This window comes from Leuciscus leuciscus (genome assembly GCF_965113295.1).
Source record: "Leuciscus leuciscus genome assembly, chromosome: 23".
NCBI lineage: Eukaryota > Metazoa > Chordata > Actinopteri > Cypriniformes > Leuciscidae > Leuciscus > Leuciscus leuciscus.
In genome coordinates, this window is record NC_138747.1 from 17,164,216 (window position 1) to 17,187,963 (window position 23,748).

At 38.3% G+C, this 23,748-nt stretch overlaps 1 protein-coding gene across 2 annotated transcripts in view; it reads right to left on the reverse strand.

The window, feature by feature from the left end:
* Positions 1-23,748, reverse strand: part of LOC309488176 (uncharacterized protein) — a 146,435-nt gene that overhangs the window by 44,601 nt on the left and 78,086 nt on the right. For both annotated transcript variants that reach the window (XM_082156257.1, XM_082156256.1), the window contains exons 12-13: positions 13,257-13,397; positions 8,424-8,466 (exon numbers count right to left, since the gene is read on the reverse strand). In XM_082156257.1, the coding sequence (XP_082012383.1) occupies positions 8,424-8,466; positions 13,257-13,397 (184 nt within the window). The remainder of the gene's footprint in view (positions 1-8,423; positions 8,467-13,256; positions 13,398-23,748) is intronic.

Genomic DNA, 23,748 nt, shown 5'->3' on the forward strand with positions numbered 1-23,748 from the left:
ACGGATATGTCACAGAAAATCTGGTGCACACGCACTGACGAGCACGAACTCGATGGGAGGTTGCTCGCTGGTAGTGGGGGAGGGGCATGAGAGTTGTAAACATTCACAATTTTGGCTAAGTCAACTCAATCTGCCAGACTTGCCGACTATAGGCTATTGTCCTGCACCCCCACGATAAAGCCACTGAACTGCCCCTCCAAACCCCCCACAGGCTCTGAGAGGAGCGTCTGAGACAAAGAGGCAAGACAAGGCAAGGCAAGGCAAGTTTATTTATATAGCACATTTCATACACAATGGCAATTCAAAGTGCTTTACATAGAAGAAATTAAAATAATAAAAAGAAATAAGAATAATTAAAACAGTTTAGAAAAATAAAATGAAATGCAGTACAGTACAGTCGGACGAACAGCGGCACAGTGCTCATTCAGTAAATGCATAGCTAAACAGAAGTGTTTTGAGTCTGGATTTGAATGTGACCACTGTAGGAGCACATCTGATCTCTTCTGGAAGCTGGTTCCAGCTGCGGCTGGCATAATAGCTAAAAGCAGACTCACCATGCTTAGAGTGAACCCTTGGTATTTCTAGCTGATATGATCCTAGTGATCTGAGTGATCTGTTGGGTTTATATTCAGTGAGCATATCTGCAATGTATTGAGGTCCTAGGCCATTGAATGATTTATATACCAGTAATAATACTTTGAAATCAATCCTAAATCTAACTGGGAGCCAGTGTAAAGACCTGAGGACTGGTGTGATATGTTCATATTTTCTGGTTCTGCTCAGAATCCTGGCGGCAGCGTTCTGTATGAGCTGCAACTGTCTTATGGTCTTTTTGGGAAGGCCAGTGAGGAGTCCATTACAATAATCCACCCTGCTGGTGATGAAAGCATGCACAAGTTTCTCTAAGTCTTGTCTGGAAACAAAGCATCTAATTCTTGCAATATTTTTCAGATGATAGTATGCTGATTTAGTTATTGCTTTGACATGACTACTGAAACTAAGGTCTGACTCTAGTGTCACACCAAGATTCCTGACTTGATTTTTAGTTGTTTGACCCCTAGAGTGAAGGTATGCGTTCACCTTGAGAACTTCATCTTTGTTTCCAAACGCAATAACTTCAGTTTTGTCTTTGTTTAATTGAAGAAAGTTTTGACACATCCAACTGTTGACTTCATCAATGCATTGGCACAGGGAGTCAATGGGGCTGTAATCGTTAGGCGATAGGGCTAAGTACAGCTGTGTGTCGTCTGCATAGCTGTGGTAAGCAATTTGGTTGTTTCTCATTATTTGGCTCATTGGGAGCATATACAGGTTGAACAGGAGTGGCGCAAGAATTGAGCCTTGAGGGACTCCGCATGTCATGGATGTCCACTCAGACTTATGGTCTCCTATACTCACATAATAACCTCTCCCATCTAAGTATGACCGGAACCATTTTAGGACTATCCCAGAAAGCCCCACCCAGTTTTCCAGCCTGTCAAGAAGTATGTTATGATCGACAGTGTCAAATGCAGCACTGAGGTCGAGTAGTACCAGCACTGATAATTTGCCTGAATCAGTATTTAAGCGAATATCGTTTATTATCTTTATGAGCGCTGTCTCTGTGCTGTGATGCGGTCGGAAACCAGATTGAAAATTATCAAAGTATCCATTCGAGCTTAAGAATTTGTTCAGCTGATTGAAGATAACTTTTTCAATGATCTTGCCTATGAAAGGAAGATTTGAGATCGGTCTATAGTTGCTTAATATGGTCTTATCCAGATTGTTCTTTTTCAGGAGGGGCTTGACAACTGCAGTTTTCAGGGAGTTTGGAAAACTCCCAGAGAGAAGTGAGGCATTTACCACTTGCCACAAGATCTGCTTCTAAACTGTTTAACACACTTTTGAAAAAGATGTGGGAAGTGTGTCAAGAGCGCATGTTGATGTTTTAAGGTGCTGTACGGTTTCTACCAAAATTTTGCCATCAATTTTTTTGAAATCAGACAAAGTTACTACTTTTTCAGGTGGTCTGATCTGTCTGACCCCAGCACAACTCAAGGATGTGCTGATCACCTTTCTGATATTATTGATTTTGTCAGAGAAGAAAGAAGCAAACTCACTCCACTTGCTGTTTGAGAGCATTTCACTGGGAATCTGGCTTGGGGGGTTTGTCAGTCTCTCTACAGTAGCAAAAAGAGTGCGTGTGTTGTTTAAATTGCAGTTTATAATATTTGAGAAGAAAGTCTGTCTAGCTTTGCCTAGTTCCATATTGAAAGCATGAAGGCTGTCTTTGTAGATGTTATAATGGACTACAAGCTTTGTCTTCCGCCACATGCGCTCTGCTTTTCTGCATTGTCTTTTCATATTTTGCACTGCTGTTGAGTTTCTCCAAGGTGCTTTTTGTCTGCCACTCTTCTTCCTGACTTTCACAGGAGCAATATCATCAATTGCACTTTTAACTTTTGAGTTAAAAGAATCAAGGAGAAAATCAACAGAGTCAGCAGATATGCTTGGTGTTAAGGATATAGCCTTCATAAATAGTACACTAGTGTTCTCATTTAAGCATCTCTTCTTGACAGACTCAGATCTAGCTTCAGTGGCAGGAGAGATCAATATATCAAAGAAAATACAGACATGATCAGACAGTGCTACATCCTTAATAACAATCGATGAGATGTTTAGACCCTTACTGATAAGTAAATCTAGAGTGTGTCCATGATTGTGTGTGGGTCCATGTACATGCTGAGTCAGATCAAAAGTTTTTAAAACAGTTTTGATTTCTTTTGCCATATTGTTTTCTGCATTATCTATGTGAATGTTAAAATCTCCAGCAATGGCAAAACAGTCAAACTCTGAGGTAATTGTTGATAACAGTTCTGTAAATTCCTCAGCAAAGGCTGGAGAGTATTTTGGAGGCCTGTAAATAATGATGAGTAAAATGCGTGGAGCACCTTTTAATACAATACCCAGATATTCGAAAGACGTGTAGTTCCCAAATATTTGCTTACATTGATAGATATCTTTAAAAAGAGCAGCTAGACCCCCACCTCTTTTAACAGCTCTGCAGACACTCATAAAAGTAAAGTTAGGAGGGGATGTTTCATTGAGGATTGTTGCACTGCAGCTGTCTTCTAGCCAGGTTTCATTTAGAAGCATAAAATCCAGGTTGTTTGTGGTTATTAAGTCATTGACTAGAAGTGATTTATTTTTAAGTGAGCGGATGTTTAAAATTGCTAACTTAACAGTCTTACTTTTTTTCCCTACACCAATCTTAGTTAGACGTGCAATAGGCACCAGATTAGTTGAGTTTGCTGTACGGCTATTGAAGGCCTTAGACTTTCTATCTTGTAATAGAACAGCAATAGAGAAAGATACAGGCACACTGGGTTCCCGCTTGTTCTGTAAACATTTGAGAAAGTTACTGTTATCAAAGCGGGGACCCGACACACATCACTGAGAGCTGGTATCAGTTGTTTTTGGTTCACCTCGAGCAGATGGAGGAGGGTGTGGGCCCTGGCGTTGTGGCAGAGGCCGAAGAGCTCTCACAGAGGCAGGGGGAGGGTGAGCTGGGCCTGCAGGCTTTGGTGGTAGCGGTGCCCGACGTTTTTTGGTTGATATCTGGGGGCTTGCAGCAAAAGAGTGTGATAGTCTGGTTCCAGCATGCACCAGTTCTTCCATTTTCTGTGAGAAGCACAGAAGTGGAGTTGCTGGCGAGAGGGAGAACGTGTCTGGTGAAAGGGGCTGTTGCTCTGGTGTTATAGGAGGCTGTGATATGCTGTCCTGGCTTCCCTGGCTGTTTTCCAGGAAGTCGTCCTTGGGTGCTGAATCTTGGAGCAGTTCTGATGTGTCTGTCTGTGGTGAGCTCTGTGGGCATGGCTCAGCTGAGATTGTGTCCGTGAGCAGAGGTTGTTGTGTCTCAGTGGTGTTATCATTGTCCTTGTGTGATATGTCAACATCATGTCCATTCTGAAGTGAAGTCCTGTGGTCATTCATACTGTGTCCAGGTGTGTGTGTGTGCCATTCTGATTGAGTGGATTGGCACACACTGCAGAAGGATGATTGAGGGAGAAGTAGATATTGTCCTTTAACACTCTTGAACCAAGTTTGTTTGGGTGATGGCCATCCCGATGAAATAGTTGTCTCTGACTCCAGAAGAGATTGAAGTTGTCAATGAAGTTTACTCCTTTTATATTGCAGGTTTTTTGCAACCATGTATTAATCCCAAGCAACCGTGAAAACCTGTTTGTCCCTCTTGCTGGGAGTGGTCCACTGATGAATGTCTGAACTTTCAGTTTTTTAAGTGTTTCAAAAAGTTCATTGAAATCCTTCTTAAGGAGTTCTGACTGCTCTTTATGAATGTCATTCTTCCCCACATGAATGATGAGTCGATTTGCAGTCTTATGTTTCATTAGAATGTTCTGAAGTTCCCTGTTTATATCAGAAGTTGTTGCTTGTGGAAGGCAGCACGTAGTTGTATCCCTGCAGCTAATGTTTCTGATTATGGAGTCCCCCACTATCAGAGTCCTGGGCTCGGCTGCGCTCTGAGCAGAGTGCCGCTGTCTGCTCGACCTTGAGCGCCAGTTAGCATCAGTGTTAGCTACTGGCTGATACAGTCTGTGTTTGATCACATTCATCACGTTTGGGGATTCCTCATTTACATTCATTAGTACTTCAAATCTGTTCTCAAGATGTATAGGTGTTGGTAGGAGACCAGTGTTTGCAATCTTTGTCAGAGCTGTATCTGGGGTAGAGGATGCTACTGCGGCAATATGTGGGGCTCGTGACAATCTGATGTCTCGAGTGTCTTTGGGTCTCGCTCCCTGTTTGTGCCATCGATTTGTAAGTCGATCGGCTTGTTTCTCTACCTGTCGAGGAGCACTAGTTTCATGGGACTCACCGGCTATATGCTGAGGGCGTCCATGACGAAGCTCTGTTGTGTGTTCCGTCTGGTTTGGTGGTCCCGTAAATAACTTTGTTTCAAGAACTGCAATCCTTTGTAAAAGTCTGTGGCAGTTAGTGCAGCAAGTAGATTCCAGAAGAGGCATTTTCTCTCTTATCCTTGTAGGCAGTTGTGTTTTCCTTTCCCCGGAATGTAAGCTGGTCGGGTAGAAGAATTCTGCGTTTTTGTAGTAATCCAAACTTTGTCGTTTGAGCACTGTGCTGATTTGCTGAAGTTAAAATTAGGTGATAAAAGGAGCTAAAATTATAAAAGTATAGAAGATAAAATATAAAAGCGATAGAGCAAAGCGCGGAGCAGTAAGCAAGAGCGTCCGAACAGTAGCTGAGCAGGAAGCATGTCCTTCTCTGAAAGAGAAGTCGCAATTCAGACTTAACTCGTTATTCTAGACAATAGCATTATTTTAAGTGTTGATAATGAAGGAATGAAATTATTTAGGCAAGCCTACATGTAGTAGGGTAATATTTTTGTCATAAAAAAGTTAATAAACTAAATATTTCATTATTTCAATAGGCTAATTGAAGAATTAAAACGCTACTTCGGTTAAGGCCTGCTTTTTCCAAGCAAAACGGAATACAAACTTCAAACTCATGTTCAATTGTTGTCATGAAAAAAAAAATTCAACTGAAAATTAAATTCCACAGGGATCTTTCAACACGATCTCATGAAAGTGCAAATCTATACCACAAATTTTATTTCTTGTGCCATTTATACGCCAAAAAATGTTTTTTTCACAGTAAACCCATTGAGTAGGATTAGGGGTGCAGAGTGAGTGTGTATTATATGCCATAAAGTGCGTATCACATGCACACAAACAACATTTTTGCCGTATAAATGGCATGAGAAGGTAAATTTGTGGTATAGATACGCACTTCAATGAGATCAGGCTGGATCTTTGGATCCCTAAAACCAGGGTGCGATTTGTGAATTAAGCAGCTAATAATGTGTTGCTAATATTACACAAACTATGTTCCCGTTAACCATCTCGGAGTCAGACAGCTGCGTTCTAAAATCAGCATCCATAAAAACGCTTCGAACAACTTAGAACGTCAGTGGAGAAAGGCATATAACATCGTAATATACATCATATACATAATTCCCCAGCTATATTGTTAAATGTACATAATTTTACTCCCCTGCTTTGCAGCAGTTAATAATATGCTAAAGCCCGCTCGCATGTTGCCGTGAAGAAACACAGATGATTTCAAACCACATTTTTTATATTTCAGCAATGGTGTTGACTTATGAATTTGCTCATGGTTTGTCTTAAAGCATATTAAAAACACCACATAGACATTAAGTTTTAGTGTGTCTCCCTTTAAATGCAAATGAGCTGCTGCTCCTGCACAGAGGGCTGAGCCTCACGAGCTTGTGCTCAATGTCAGGACAATCTTGTAATGGGAGATTTTTGATTTTCATTACTTACTTTGATTTTCATTAACATACACAGGATTGACTTCTATGTGTGCTGCTGACTATGTGATATAATGATTGATGTGAAACGCCTGCGAAGCAGGAGAAGAGGGGGAGAGCTTTGAAGGCCGAAGCCCTGACCCCTAAGGTCAAAGGCCTGTCCAATTTAGGACTTGCAGACTGTAAGTTAAGCTAAACTAAAGTTCAGTGTATAATAGGATCACTGGTGGAGTGTCTTATCCATCTCTGGAGTTTAAAGAACCTTGGAAGATAACAATAACAGAGTATAAAGACTGGCCTGCCCCTCCCTCCTGGTCGCACTTGTTTCACAGACTGTACTGTCTACCTCTGTGTGGCAATTGGGCCTCTTGCAAGACAATAAATTACTTTTTAATGATCATTTGATTCCAGACTGTCTCTTACGCCAAAGATGATTGTTTAGTGAATTAAACTGCCATAACAATCTCAACTCATGGAATAATATAAAAACAGAAACTCTCAGTAGCGGTATTCATTTCGACCCAGAGCAGGACAATAATGCCCACAGAATCACATAATATATGGTGTATAGAAATAGAACAGGTATAGTCTAGTTTAATTACGGTTATAACTTATTTTTCATCTTGCTTTTATCCACTATTAGTACAAGCCTGTTGTAGCAGACCGCGTCCGAATGATGGCTTCAATGAGTTTAATGAAGTTTATTGTACATCACACAAAAGATGAAGCGTCAGTTTTACTCCAGAAAATCACTGTAAGAGCTGAATAAACACAGTTTAAGAAGTGCGCATTAAAGTCTTATCCATAAACTCTCTCTCTCTCTCACTCTCCCGAAGTACACAAAACACTCGTTACAACTAATTTTCAGTCGGTGCTTAATAAACTGGTAAACTTTATATCCTTAAAATGACTCAATGAGTTGTCATAAAGTGTGCCCTTTCATTTCTGCCGTGATCAGTAACGTTAGGCCTATCTCCGGAGACTGTAAGCTGGATCACGAACAGTTGATACAGATCCATGCGAGAGTAACAGCGAGAGTAAATGAAGACTGCCATGTTCATTCTTACATCCAACAACAAAACACCTAAATCACTTTAGAAGACATTCTTGTCTACACCTGCTCCGGCGTCGAAATATCTATGCTAAAACTGCAGTGTCCGTCAACAGTCGTGGGAGAGGCTTGTGCAAAAGTACGTCACATTGCCCCGAATCTGAAAACAGCTTGTTCTGAGACAGCGCTTATGATTTATGGAGATTTTTAAAAAAGCACTGGGTGGAATTTTATCATTATAGGGTGGTTGTGTACACACACTGCTAACACACATTTATGTTCAAACATACGTAGGTGTGAATTTTGCATAATAGGTGCCCTTTAAATAACAAGAAAGAAAATACCAGATGTATCACAGTATATTGTGCATATTTGATGATATCACAAACCAAAGACATTCCTGCATCCTAACAGTAGACTTTTTAACCAGTAGACATTTATTTATGCAAATTGCAGTAAAAATGTGAGCTGAACATTTATTGACAGGTTTTATGAGATTCATTCGAATAATAACATAATTTTAATATTTAGCTGAATTTAGGTGATATAATATAAAACTGGGGTGGGTTTGTTTTTATGCTTCACATGATCTACATATAGATGTTCAGCATATAAATGCCATCTAAATGCTACTCTCTGGTAAAGTGAAGAGAGAGAGTTCAAAAGAAACACAGCTTCAACAAATCAAGGTCAACAGGAGACGTCAGTAATGATCTGTGATTCAGACATGAAGCCATCACATACGCATCTGATTATAGCATCTCAAGCCATGTAGTAGCCTCTCTTACAGTACTTGCAAAACACTTGAACTTTGAAAGTCAAAAAGCACTCTAACAGCACATGATATCAGAAAGCCCCTACACTCAATGGCTTAAACACAGGAGAAGCATCTTAATATTTACTTATTCTTGGCCTGTCATGCATGCAAAGCACTACAGACATTTCAATCCATTTCTCTCTCACCGGATTACAAGGTCAGAAAATCTGGACTCGAGATTCTGAAAAGAACATGATTTCATTTACCTTGGTTAGTGGTATCGTCGCGATCTCCCCAGCCTTTTCTGACCTGCAAAGAAAGAGAGGCATAAAAAGAATGAAATAATCTGATAAGATGTGACCGGTAACACTATTATAAGTGTGGTGTAAGCGTAGTAATGTGTATTACTGTCAAATGAGCGCTACTTTGACTACAACACTAAAATTCAGTTCTTTTATCACTCCAGTCACATTGAAGAACATTCAGTTAAGCGGTCAAAAGCCTAAAGGCAAAAAGGCCAAAAGGTTGCTACATGTGGAGCATGGAGTGAATCCGTTACAAGCCTCCGTTAAAAACTTTTCTAGGTTTGGTCCACAGGGTAAAATATACCTCCGATCTTTCAAACAGTCACCCCTCTGGGAATGTGTGGACTGATTCTCCATTCCATTTTCATTCACTGTTGTGTCTTATAAAGTCCTTGCTTTTGGCTCAGTCCCTGTGTCTTTGAAATTCAAATCATTTTTTGTCTTTTTTCTTGGTGGCTTTGTAACTAGAGGGCTGTATTTCAGAGGTATTAATCTGCTATTGGAAAGAGAAAGCCTGCAGTAACACTTGATGTCTGGCCAGTTTCAAATCATCAGGAAGGTTACGTCTAAAAAAAAAACGGAACGGAACTGTAGAGATTTGACCACATACATGGTAAAAATGGCAGAACTACCCTTAAATACATTGTTTTGTTCCTCGTTGGCGAGAAAATCGTTTGGCAAGTGCTTTGCTTCAGGCCAGAAATGAGGGACAGCACTGACTTAATGCTTTCACTTCATCTCAGACACGTTTCAACTTCAACCAAAGGGTAGATGCATGTCAAATAATACAATGGAAACTCACTGCTCTATCCTTCCGTAGAAGAAGTCTGTAATAAAAACTGTTACAATCTGTAATAATATATTATATAGCACTTGAAACCTTTATAACCGGCCAGCATTAAAAAAAGAATAACACTAGATTCTGCTGAAAATTTTAACATGATTAAACATAAACATAAAAATAATAATAATATTATTACATAACTAAATGTTTATTAGGAAAAAAAAGAAAGAAAAAAAAACTAGAAAAATTGTTTTGAAAAAATAAACTAGCAAATTTAAATGGTTTAAAAGACAAATAATAAATAATAAAAATGTATCTTTCTAATATGATCTCCTGAGCATTCGTATGCATTTTTACATAAAGTGTGGTTCTACCACACACACATTTACTTAGATTACAGTAGACAATGCAACGTACTATACTGACAGCACTACAACGTGAATTTATGTATGAAAAACTTGACAGACGTACAAAGCCTGTGATTGACAATAGAACCATAAAATACACGAAAAATGCAAAAGTATTTACAAATTTACAAAAGTACGTTTTATTTTTGTGCTGTAATCCAAATATTTCGAATCCATATGTTTGCGAGGAACAGACCCAAATTTAAGCGATCTTCATCTCCATTCTTAGCAGAAACTGTGAAACGTTAATTTCCCATACTTGTTATAATTGACAAAAATGCTGCGTACACAATATAATAAATATAATAAATAATAAATAAAATACTGCGTATTTTCGTACACAATTTCACCCATTACATTTATATCTTATTTTTTATATTCTCTATAAAATAGCTTTGTTTGGGTTTGGGGGTAGGGTTAAGGGATCTAAAATGTATGTATAAAATGATAATAGGGCAATTTTACAAATATCGTTATGACATAAGTTTCGTAAATATTTTAAGTTTTCTTTAGCTGTAAATATGCAATAATGTTTACATTTAAATGTTGTCAATACGTCCATCCAGTACATTACAAACCATTTTGTTTCATCAAAATACAAAGCAAATTTTGAATAGCAAAATTATAGGTAGTGCTAAACCAGCTAAACCTTGAAAAGGAGTATTTTATTAATACCCTTTTAATCACCCAATACATCCTTAAGTTCTTTGACTATATAAACTGGCACACACGTATATAACAACCAAGGTAAGGACAGCAGATCAATACGAGCAATGGAATTATCAAATTCAGTCCAAAAATAATAAATAATTATAGAAAATACCTCTGCTCTGGTTGTAAAAAAGTCTTAACGACTGTAGACAAATCAATCGCACGGCTGACAATATAATTGCCAGCGTGGAAGAAATATCGAGTAGCTCCCCTATAGTGCTTTAATTGAATTGAAAAAGCAAAGCTCTGAGTCAGTGCTTAGAATCCATCAGCAGTATATAATCAATGAATCCAGAGGTTATCAAACGCAATGCCTTTTAAAGGCAATGTCTGAGGCAGGCTGACCCTCTAGCTGTGGGGGTAATGCCTCTGCCTGCTTAAGTATATTTCGGTTTCAATAATGGAGGCTGCCAGATGAGAGCCAGTCAGGCCTTTAAAATATTTAACCCCGGCTTTTGTAAAAGAGACGCATAATGCAGTGGAAATGACATTCTCTGTAACTGTGGCTTTAATTATTTCTTTCTTCCCACTCCCCCGGAGTCCTCCTCTCTGCAGCCAGAGGATCGTGTGAAACGTTTCCTTTCTGACCTCCATTTTTCAAAAAATTCAACAGTTCTGCCGGGAGACAGAATGTCCCACATTTCCCACCGAAATCCCATGCGTCCTCACACCCAGGTGTGGACCGCATTGTCCCCAGGTCTTTGTGACATTTCTGTAGTGCAGGCAAAAACTTAGAGAACTGTGTGCACATTTGAATAAGGCAAAGGAGTCAAACGCACAGACCGTTCTGCTGTTGGGGGACTATATGAAACGGCTAATTGAATCGAATGAGCAAATGAAAGCCTAAACTGAATGTGAAGCCTATCATGAGATGAAACCTACCACTAGAGCTTTTGGAGAGCCTCTAGAGAATCTCACTACACATGGCAGCCCTGAGGGGAGGCTTTTACTCATTAGCGAGTTGTAGGTTTGGTGCCGAGAGTGAGAATGACAGCAAGAGAGAGAGCAAAAGAAAGGGGATATGGCCATAGTAAAGAAAGACAGATGATGAATAAGGTACTTATTCCAGGATAAACTCGTAAACAAGCACTTGAAACCTGAAAGCAAGCAGCTACACATTGATTTATGTGTAATTGGAAGAAAGATAACATGCATTCACAGATGCATCTTATACTACATGCTTAATACAAGCAATAAGCAATAACAACGTACTTACATGCAAGCAATAATTTACAAGATTGATCACATATGCTGTGCAGTTCAGCAGATTTTATTTTCAAGGTATTTATGCACCTGATAATGAAGCTTAAGCAGACCAGGCTCATGCAGTACATGTTTTAACCTCCAGGGGCCACTGTTGTTCTGCAGATCTCTCGCTCAGAGTCCCATCATTCCCTCTCATAACTACCCCTGACACCTGTCGTCATTAAGAAAACATTCACATATTCAAAAAGCAGAGGTGCGCAGACAGCTAAATTAAATAACTGTCAAAATACTGACATGAAAATCTGTTTCACTGCGAACATAAAGGAAATATTTTGTGTGAAATAAAAATCAAGTGGTGGGCATGTTTAAAAGCAAGCCTTCAATTTTCCCCTTGATGTTGTGTTTTCTAAATTACGGCTGATACATCACCTTTAGATACTCCTTGAATAGTTCAAATAGTGTTAGTCTTCACCAATTATTCTTTTAAGAGCGCCAACAATGGCTTTCAAAGTAAATTACAGAGTAGGAGGACCTTCAGTAAAATTGCAGTCTAGTAAAGCTTTACTAGACAAAAACCCCAAAGGATGATTGAACAGAGTTATGCGGCTCAATGAATTCCCTGTCAAGTGTTACGTCTGAGTAACATGTACGCCCAAAACTCACTTTCATTTTATTCCAGAAATCCATTTCCCTAACTCCATCTTTCCGCTAGTTTGGAGCTGGCCGGATTACCTCAACAAACCCGGCTGATATAAACACCGGATGGGAGGGGATGCAGAAAAGCAGAACTCTGCAATCTCCAGGTGGCAGAATCCATCCGCAGAGGGCTCGAGATGGGAGGGAGGGGCCTAAAACGAGATCATTTCGGAGGGAAAAGCTTATTTACAGGGTCCTCACCTGCTTAAGTGCTGCTTAGTCAATCATACGATGCTCCGCGCATCACTCGAGGTGTGTGCCGGGGTGAAAATGGCTGCACGAGGAAGCATCTGGGAGCAAAGAAACCACCTCTGCGCTGACTGACGTGTCTAATCATGCTACTCTATCCACCGTCACACAAACAACTCTGAATCATTAGGGCCAGAAATCTATCTGGTTGTATTACACATGACACCCATCTGAACGGAGCTCATTTAAATATTAATACAAGCCTCATACATAAACAAGTACTGTAATGTATGAATCTCTAAAAAAAGACTCCTGCCGAGGATGTTCTCCATTTCCCCCGTCACAGATGAAGCCAAGGAGACAGCGATTAAAAGAGTGTGAGCGATGTTCACATTCAGACTGACTTGCGTTGTCATTTATTGTGCGACTTGTTTTATTGAGCTGTAATTCTTCGTGACTGGAACCGAACGCGTTCTAATTCGTTATCTGCCATCTTGCATTACAGGGAGAAGATATGCTTTTAAACGCACATGTATAACAGTAGAATACAACATCCCACTGAGCTAAAGTGGCACAGCAAACCTCGGATGTTTGATTTTCTTGAGTTATTTTCTCACAGACAGAGAAACTAGAACTGGCATTTGTTAAAAAAGACTTTGGCCCATGAAAAACAGCACCTGGTACACTAAGTAAGGGAATCATGACAGCAACATGTGAAAACACGTCTCCTGAGACATTGTACAATAACCTCAATGCATGTGCATCCGATGTTTGTATGTTCATGTGTATGTATGCACTCACTCCTCGAGGGAGATGTTGGAGTAGATAAATGTGTGTACTGGATGAGTCGCCTCTGTTTGTCCTGCACTCCTATTTAAGAGTTTCTCCTCCAGCAGTGTCTCCACAGCCATCTGGGGAACAATCTCTAAAACTGCCCAACACCTGCAAGAGAGAGAGAGAGAGAGAGAGAGAGAGAGAGAGAGAGAGAGAGAGAGAGAGAGAGAGAGAGAGAGAGAGAGAGAGAGAGAGAGAGAGAGAGAGAGAGAGAGAGAGAGAGAGAGAGAGAGAGAGAGAGAGAGAGAGAGATTTGTATGTATGTATGGTTTGAGATTTTCAAACCATACATATATATGTTATATTGTTATGTACTATAACACGTTATGTTATACTAAAGGTATAAATACATAAAATACCTGCAAAATATATGTTTGTATATGCCAAGTGACACGAATGATGAAAAATATGTTTGTCAATATACTAGTACACAAAATAAAACATACAATCACTATAAAATACATATACTAAATATACAAAAACAAACAATCCTCTTACTGTTTACTCTTCACTTAGTGAATTATTTGGAAAGAAATTAAAACTTATTCAGCAAGAATGCATTACATTTCCCAAAATAGTAAACAGTAAAAGACATTTATAATGTTACAAAAATATCCTGAAAAAAAATGCATCATGGTTTCCACAAAAGTTTTAAGCAGCAAAACTGTTTTCAACATTGATAATAATAATAAATGTTTTTGAGCATCAAATCAGCATATTAGAATGATTTCTGGAGGATTACGTGACACTGAAGACTGGAGTAATGATGCTGAAAATTCAGCTTTGCCATCACAAATCTTACATTTTAAAATATATTAAAATTAAAAATTGTAATTGTAATATTTCACAACTTACTGTATTTATCATCAAATAAATACAGCCTCGATAAGTATAAGAGACTTCTTTAAAAAAACAAAACAACAAAAAAACATATGTCCATAGATGCACCTATCTATTTCCCATGTTTTCATGCCACAAATGCATATTACATGCTAGTGGAAGAAAAAAAATTCCATACATCATACAGGAAGACGTCGCTACAGCCATTCGTGCTCGTGCAGTTAGAACATCTTTCCCTCAAATGCTTTGATTATTAATGCTGAAGTACTCAACACACTCTTCAGAAAAAGCTCTGTGCTTAAACATGTGCATCCTTAATGAAAAGAAAACAGAACTGCACACTCTCGAGCACATTTTATTATTACGACAAGTGGCATTTGTCAAGATATATGAATAATATATGTATAAACATATTTAAATAATATGTATAAACGTGCATCCAAACATGTTTTCGCAATTTAATGAAGTTTTGGAAGCGTATTCATCTAATCCTGCCAATCACGAGACAGGTGTACGCATATATAATCGGTTGCTTGCACAGGATCGTTCCTGTGACAACTCCTGCAGAATCTCTCCACCCCACTTGTATTACATTTTTAAGCATTCTTGAGCCCTCCATCATGGACCACAACCCAAATCTGTCCATCCTCTATCCACTTAAAAGATTATATTAACATGTGAATACTAACATCTTGACACTTTAAATACGCACTAAATCCAACTGCACCCTCCCTTCTTACTATCTGTGAATCTAATGAATACTATTGCAGTTATGTTCCATCAGGTGACTTCCTGCTATTAGTACATTTCATATGCTGGCCACGTATGTGGCAAGGGGACCTGGTTTAAATGTGTAATGACTTCGGATTTCGTCGTTATCATTTTTGGAGGACGGACAGGCATTTCTGAACTCCTGTAGCTCTCATAATCAAAAAGTATGCCGGACAAAGAGGAAGTCATTATCCCAGGATATGAGTGCTTGTGTTTTCAAGCAGACCCCCTGTACCTGGGTGTTCCACGCAAAGCCGATTATGTGCAGGTCTGCGTCTCTCTCACACCGTGAACCTTGCGGTGATATTTCAGCGAGAAAATGGGTCAATGCCAAGCATCAGCAGGCTGCTGTTGCATATTAATGATGAAGCTTGGCTGTGACAGATGAGATTGGCCCACAAGGGTCCTCTCTCTCTCTCTCTCTCTCTCTCTCTCTCTCTCTCTCTCTCTCTCTCTCACACAAACAAGCACGCTCATTCTCTTTGACTGCTCTGTTCCAAAACCTAGTGAGCTGCCTCAATATCTACTGTCTAGTCGGCAGCAGCTTTATTTTTGGAACCCTCTTAATGTGCGCCACACAAATAACGCTCCTCACACAAAGCACACAGGAGACTCGACTCACAACTGATTTGTTAGATCAAAGTTTCTTAGTGGCTCAATCTTAGTGCCACATTAGCAATATGCATGCAAAAACATGGTATCTACTTGAATGAAAAAAGCAAAACTGTTGTTTCCCAGAACAAATTTCAAATCACAAATACAATCTGACAACATCATAAAGGTTGTCCAGCTAATGCATTCTTGTAAACATTAAATATAGCTCTGGTTTGATAATAGCATGTTGCTAGAAAACACAAGTACGTGTCTAAGATGTATGCTAAAGAGCACCTAATCTGGAAAACATCTGATAAACGTCTTAGAAAAAGCAGGTTTACACTCTAAATCATAAACATCTTAAAGACATTTTCTAAATGTCTATTTAACATCTGACAGGAAACGTATTTTACACTGAAATTTATATTTCAAATAAATGTTGTTCTTTTAAATTTTCTATTCATCCAATAATCCTAGAAACATTTTTTTTTAAATCAGTTTCCAGTTTTAAAACCGTTTCCAGTATATCAGAATGATTTCTAAAGGATCATGTGACACTGAAGACTGGAGTAATGGCTGCTGAAAGTTCAGCTTTGCCATCACAGGAATATAATACATTTTCAAATATATTCAAATAGAATCGTTATTTAAAATTGAAAAATGCATCTGCCATCACAGATTTCTTTTTTCACTTAACACCACACTTTTTCATAGCAAAGCATTCTGGGATTACCGTCTTCTTAAAGAAAACATTTGATGCTGCCTAAGATTTTGGCCAAAAGAAAATATCTTAGATGTTTGCCTATGATGCCTTAAATGTGGTACCTGTAGCTCACTAGGATTTGGAAAAGTATTTTTTCTCTTCCATATCCATTTTTCACTTTATATATCTCTCACTGGCATTCACTTTCTATCATTTGGTTCTGTTTCTGTCTCATTTCTCCATTTTTGTTTCCTTCAACGCCACACCTGCTCTTTCATTCTCTCTCTGTCCTGCTCTTTTAGGGTCTCAAGAGAATAAACATAAGATCGACTCTGCTGTCTGAATGCACAGAGAGGCTTTTGGAGTCAGTTCAGAGGAGACCTTGCTATGACTGAGGAGAATGATGGCACACAGTATAAAGCCATGGTGGCTGCTACGCTTTCAATCGTGCCGGCTTTACAGGACTATCCGCCGCTGTGCAGAGTTCAAGGATGGGGTCAGGCTATGAATCGATATCACCACACTGTCTGAAATAAACTACACCTTGTGTATTTCAGTCAAGACCTGTGATGAGTAAAAACAGGTTACTGGAGTTCAAAATGTAGTATTAAACATCACACATTTTTCCATTATGTTTTCAATTATGAAGTTAATTGTCTCTGTAAGCAGGTTGTAGATTGATTTAGCTTGTAGAAAACGTCAACAGAATATTTTTAAAAGACTAAAAGACAAAAGGTCTATTTTGAGGATGCAACACGTTACTGCAATAGTGTTTACGCATGTGAGCATGCTGCTTTACGAATTGTTACTAGTTTAAGTGTTCGTACACATCACTGTAATTTATATGAAATGACAAAATGGACTTCTCTGTGCTTGAGGAGGAACAATCATATGTTTATTTTTATTTTAAAAACTTTACTGGGTAAATTACCACAGTATCTCTTGTTTATTTACATACTGTACTAGTATCTATAATACTAGATCAACAGACACACTTTTACTCAAGATCCCAATTTTCCATTCAGAAATGGGTAGATCAGCTTTTTCTAATTATGCTCCTTATGCATGGAACATCCTAAAGTCTGTTTTTATAGAACGGTGTAAATTTTTTAATAGTTGATTAGGATTTGTATTGCCTTTTAGATATGGGTATTTTGCGTTTGTTTATTATGTTGTGTTATGTACTACTTTTTGTCTTGTGCTGCCTATCTTGACCAGCACTCCCTGGTAGAAGTGATATTGTTCTCAACGGGACCTTCCTAGTTAAAAAATAAATTAATAAATAAATAAATCATTGAAGCCACATGTGTAATTTCTTCTCTGTTAAACTACTTATCTCAAGTTAATACATAGACCACTATAACCACATTAGAGTGGTTCCTCTAAGTGTAAATGTGCCATTGTTTGAACCTGACACAACACTACTCACTTATCCAATTCCAGAGTTTGGAGTAGGACTAGCCAGTCATTATTTTTGCTATTTCATTTGGTGACACAATCAGTACCATGTGAAGTAGGGGTGCTAAGGTTGTTGCAGCACCCTGTGGCGTGGAGCTGACCTTAGGAAGCCTTTAACATTATTATCATTCTCAAATTGCAAGAGGGAAATGCTGGTATCGTCACATTTAAAAAATTTCAGTACCGACTTGGTACCAAAGCCGGTACTTTTGACAACTCTATAAGGTTATATTACAGCGTACTAGGGATGTGCCGGTGAGGACATTTTTCCACCGATTAATAAACTTCTGACAACACCGGTGTAACCGATTACACCGCATATTTTACAGGTAAATATATTTGTCGAAGACGCACGGGATCTGTAGCGCTTATTTTGATCTTTAACATTAGATCTTTCCTTTTTTTGGAACAAAACGAATGCTTAATGTTGATTCAATATTACTCAATGAAAAAACAACAATAAAATAGTACAATGACAAACTCGCTTCTATTACATAGTCTAGAAATTGTAATAACAAAACGAGTAAAACGGATATGGTATAGCTGCATTGTAACAAAAAAATTAAATAAAGGTCTTTGAATTTTCCCTTTACTTTAAAACAAATGCTTAGTTTGTGGATCATTATTATTTTTAATGGAAACACAACAACAATAAAACAAAGAGAAACTCCCTTAAATTAAACAAAGAAATGCAACTGTTATTAACAAAAGTTCTTTTGCGCTTTTGCCTCTGCCATCGTCCTGTCAGTCATCGCACTTTAATCTTGTCAGAGACTCCTTTTGGACTGTACTTAAGCATAAAAAAACACCATAATATGCATATGTTTGCAGATATTTAGGAAACATTTTTATTTTTTGTTGTTGACAAACACAATGTTACAGCCAGTTATTCTACAGTAGTCAAAGAATCAGTGGATCAAAAAAGTTAATTAAAGTTGTTCTAAGACAAGAAATTTTTTTTTTTCAAATTTCATGTATGACTTCGATGAAAGGTTTTGATCCACTTCAAATGTTGACTACTGTATTTCGAAATGTGCATTCCGTGTGGGAATGTTACTGTCTGTAGTCTGTTACTGGCACTACCTGGTCTAGAAAACATACTCTAATGGAAATTCGTACCTATTTTACGTTTTGACGAATTGGTGGCTAATTCATAGGAATTTGTGTGATCTGCTTACACCCACTGACGGTTAGGTTTAGGGGTTGACACCTTCATGCTTGCATTTTTTTCTAAAAATCATTTATTTCCAAATGAATTACATCCTACAAAATGTAAAATAGTTACATTTACTCATAAGATCAGGTTGGTTTAGATCAGCGTTCCTCAAATCCAGCTCTGGAGGGCCACTGTCCTGCAGAGTTTAGCTCAAACAATGATCGAACTCACTACCTGCTATTTTCTAGTAACTTTGAAGACCTTTACTAACTAGGTGAGCCTGATTAGGGTTGGAACTAAACTCTGCAGGTCAGTGGCTCTAGAGGACCATTTTTGAGGAACCCTGGTTTAGATTGTTATTGTTGTGGGTATACCACCCTGACCAGTGTAGCCTTAGCGGGTGACTGGCAAAAAACAGGATTAAACTGGTCATCACCTTCTAAACCAGGTCTAGGCTGGTTTCATCAGCATGATAGTGAGCTGACATGTTGGTGTGTGGTGGTTATAAAAAAAACATAACTTATAAAATAGAGAAATACAAATATAAAGCATGGGCAATGCAGGCCTGTTACTTGCATTAAAATGTCCCAAAATAATATTTTATGGCTTTAACTGGTTGTAAGTTGGTCAGTACCTTCTATACAAAGTCTAAGCTGGTTTCTTTAGCAGGGTGGTGAGGATAAAAAAAAAATAAAAAAAAAGTTGGGGAAAACTTTTCAAATATGCAACTTTTCAAATAAATAAATAAACATTGAAATGTAGAGAAAATGATAATGTGTGTCAGCTCTCCTGAAGCAAAGCAAAACAATCTTGAGAACTTTGCGAAACTGTAAAGAGCAGGTTTGTAATAACTGATATCTGAAAAACTCAGAGTATCTCAACTGGCCCTCTGAGAAAGACAGAGCGAGTGAGTTACCTGATGGTGAAGTAGTCTGTCAATCATGGAGTCTAGATTGCTAACACAGCCACTCAGGGTTAATGACACTCCATGAGTTTTGGATGATTTACAAAGTCCTTACACTCCACACGACCAGAAATGATTACAAGCCGTGGCTTACTCTAACGAGCGTTAATAATGACAGCGGCGCCATTCATCCCCCTCGCACTTCCATCAGGACTATGTTGGCGTTTATGCGGCAATGCATTCATATCAATTGCGGTGTCGCTTTCCAAACGTCGTCCGATTTATGGTGCTCCTCAGACGTGATGCGTCACAGCTTGATGGTTTTGAGCTTGTTTTGAAGACTCAATCATTTGACAAACAGGCTGTGTGACGTTCTTGATGCTCTGTCTCGCAGGAGTCAGAGTGGGGGGTGGGGTGGGTGGTTCTCATTTTGGTGACAAATCTAGCATGGCGGGATCCACCAGCAATCACTCATCAGTCATAGTCATCACGGCCCAAGCTGCACTGGCTGCAGGGTTCATTAATGCTGTGCCGGCAGGCCAGCTCCTCTCCGACCGCTCCGTCACTGATGACTCAATTACAATAGGACAGCAGCCACCCAAAGCAAACTAAATCAGAAGCAGGAGACATTAGCAGCGCCGTTCCTCAGAGATGACAAAAGAGTGACTTGTTAAATGTCAGAATGGCGATATGTAACGCATAGCCTGACAAGAGAGGCGCTGCGGTGGTGATGTATACGTTCGATAGGCCCTATCGCAGAGGATGACATCAGCGGCTGACTGAAACAACTGTTTCAGAGCAGATACCTCCTTCGAGGTTTAGTTGGGGATCGAAGCAGCCATGACCTAAGGTGAAAGTAAGTGATACTCTACTGTATATATTACAAATGAACATACAATTTATAAAACACGATGTAAAATACAATCACATATTGTATACATCATATTATATAAATTGTATATTACAAATTACAGTCCTCAAAGCAGATTAAAATTAATCTGTGGTCTTCAACAAAAGTATTTTAGAAATGTATTTTATTTGTAAAACATTGGGTCTTTTTCAAAACTCTATTCTAAATGAAACAGTGGCATGAATGCTGCCAGGGCACAGAAATGAGACGATACACTGTAGATGAGCTATATGGCAGGTTTATCAGTTACGAATGCTGCTTAGTCCTGCTGACTAGGTCAAATGTCTAAAAATCAAAAGGTTTTTCTATAATATTCGTTTACACAACTGTCCAAAACTTTGGGGTTAACAACATAAGTAAAGACCCCCTGTGGTGAAAATCAAGTTTTAGAATGTTGTTTATATGTCTATGTGGTGTTTTTAATATGCTTTAAAAGGGTCATGAACTGAGCAATCAAATGTTCCTTGAGTTTTTGACATATTAGAGGTCATCATACTAACAGAATAATCCTGTGTTTCAGAACTGAAAACTTGTTAGTCCAAAAACAGCTTTTGTTATAGCATAATATGTCTATTATTGGCTACATGCTCATCACTGCAACCTTTCATGCCACGATCTAAATATAATGCTATAGATCTAAATATAATTGTTATAATCAACACTTTTCATGATTAGTTAACCTTGAGAGCTGTAATAGTAAAAATGTGCTAAAGTTTTTCAAGAGAATTCCACTGTTCTACATGTAATACTTAGCTATTTCATATGCAAAGATGTTAGCCAACACGGTCTTCAAAAAGAGCGTTCAAATCAGAGGGCTAAAATCAGGGTATTCATTTTATTTTTTATTTTTCTAAATGCTGAAAAAAAAATTGTGTAAAATCATACTACCATTATAAGTGCCCCCCCGGGAAACATTTTAAAATAAAAGAATGCAGTTCATGACCCCTTTAAGACAATCCATGTGCAAATTCATAAGTCAACACCATTACTGAGTATTTTCTTCTTAAAACTAGAGGTTCTTTCTCGCGCATCAAGCAGGTTCGGCTGCGTTTCTGTTTGCTGATAAATACTTAAATGTGAATACAAGCCTAAATTCAATCTGTTCATCACAAAGCGATTGAGTCTCTTCAGAACATTTGGACTAAATCAATTAATATGGATTAGTTTTACAATCTCTTTATGAACTTTTTGAAGCTTCAAATTGGTAGTTGCATAGCTGTCTATGCAGGGATAGAAAGCTCTCAGATTTCATCAAAAAGGTCTTCATTTGTGTTCCGAACTAATTGTTCCGACAATTAGTAATTACAAACAGTTTCATCAGTAGTTTTAACCTCTGACAGCCCCCCACCCCCTCTAAAGCCTCCTAAAGTATCGCTTCGGGGTAGATGCACCCCTGGTTAAGAATCAGTGCCCAAGTAAAACTAGGTTGATATTGTGATTGTAGATAAAAAGGAAAAAAGATAAAAGATCAGCCTCAAACAAAGACTGACAAAAAAAGTTGAAAAAAGTTGACAAAAATCAAAGGAAAAGCATTTGCTTCAAAAGGCAACAGTCAACTTCATAAAACGGTTTTCCTCGCTCTCCAGCGGCCACCGGAGATTTATCTTCTAATCTGAACAAGCTATGCTTCAGAAGATCTCAATGCAAATCAGTGAAGCTCTCCTCCTCTGCTCTCTCAATAGAAGACGCAAAATAAAATTATGCTCATTTCGATAATTAGATGATAAAATTATGAGCTGTCAAACTAAGAAAAAGGAATATCGCTCTGCACTTGACAGGTTGGGTTGAGAGCACTGATGCAAAGTGCTGACAAAAGCACATTAAACAGGGCAGATTTCCCAATCAATGAGTGTATGGGAGTTAAATTTCTTTGGGATATCTAGAAGATGTGTGTGATATTGAGGCAAATTATGCCGAAATGAATCCACAGTGTTGTGGCCAAGTCATTTTTTGCTTCAGAACAGGTTAGAGGTTAGAACAAAAACAATCTGTAAAATTGATCTAGAAAGAGCTGTTGCTTGTTGAAATTATGTAAGAATTTGGAAATAATTTATGCAGTGTATATGTACAGTATTACATTACACAATGTCATTTAAAGGGGTTTGAATTCTATGCCCTTTTATGAAGTCTTGAGTTTGTATTTGGGGTGTACTAGAATATGTTTTCATGCTTGATTGTTAAAAAAACACACATATTTTTCACATATTTTACATTGTTATAGCACCTCTCTCCCCTGTCTGACTCGAACGCGCCAATTTTAATGAAGGCCCTCTGTCCGAAATGTGCTTTGATTAGCTGGCACAGAGTGTTGTGACTGGCAGCGATTAGCGTGTGTACGGGAAATGTCCCGCCCCTCCATAACTGCGAGTTCTTCTCTAGTGTAAATATCATAGACTGTAAAAAATATGGACGTAGTGTCCGTGACGTCACCCAAAGGTTTCTGAAGAGCATTTTTGAAGCCAAAAAAAAAACTAAAATCACTTTGTAGTCCAAACGAGCCGTTTGTTGTAGTTCTTGAAAAGGGGATTCTGTTAAATAAAATATCTCCCTTTGGAATGGACTTTGAGCTTTGAAACCTTACAGATTTTTTTTTATCCTGAAACAGCAACATTGCACACTAACTAAAGTGGAAAAAGTGGAAAAGCATAATAGGACCCTTTTAAAGTAAATTATTTCTGCACTACTAATGTTACCAAGTGGAATTGTAAAAAATTACCATGTACAAACAAGTTTCCTGAACCTTAATACAATGTTAACTCACTAAATGTAGTCCTGATAAGACAAAAAAATGTACCACTAAAGTTTCAAAAATAATAATAAATAACAAGACGTTATCTAAAAATAATTATGCAGTTTTGCTTGTCAATATTTTTACACAAACAAGATTTGTTTTAAATGCTGCTTTGTACACATCTCACAGGAATCAACCAACAAATTACAATGTCTCTGCATATTAAGCTTGGATAAGAGAAAGTATTTTAAGTAACATCAAAAATTACACACTTCAGCTGTAAGATACTATTCTGGGCTTGATCTGATGATTATATCCACACCTGTTTAGAAAAAGAAACATCTAAAGGCTGATAGAAAGACGAGATGTGCAGTAGCTGTCTAATATCTCTA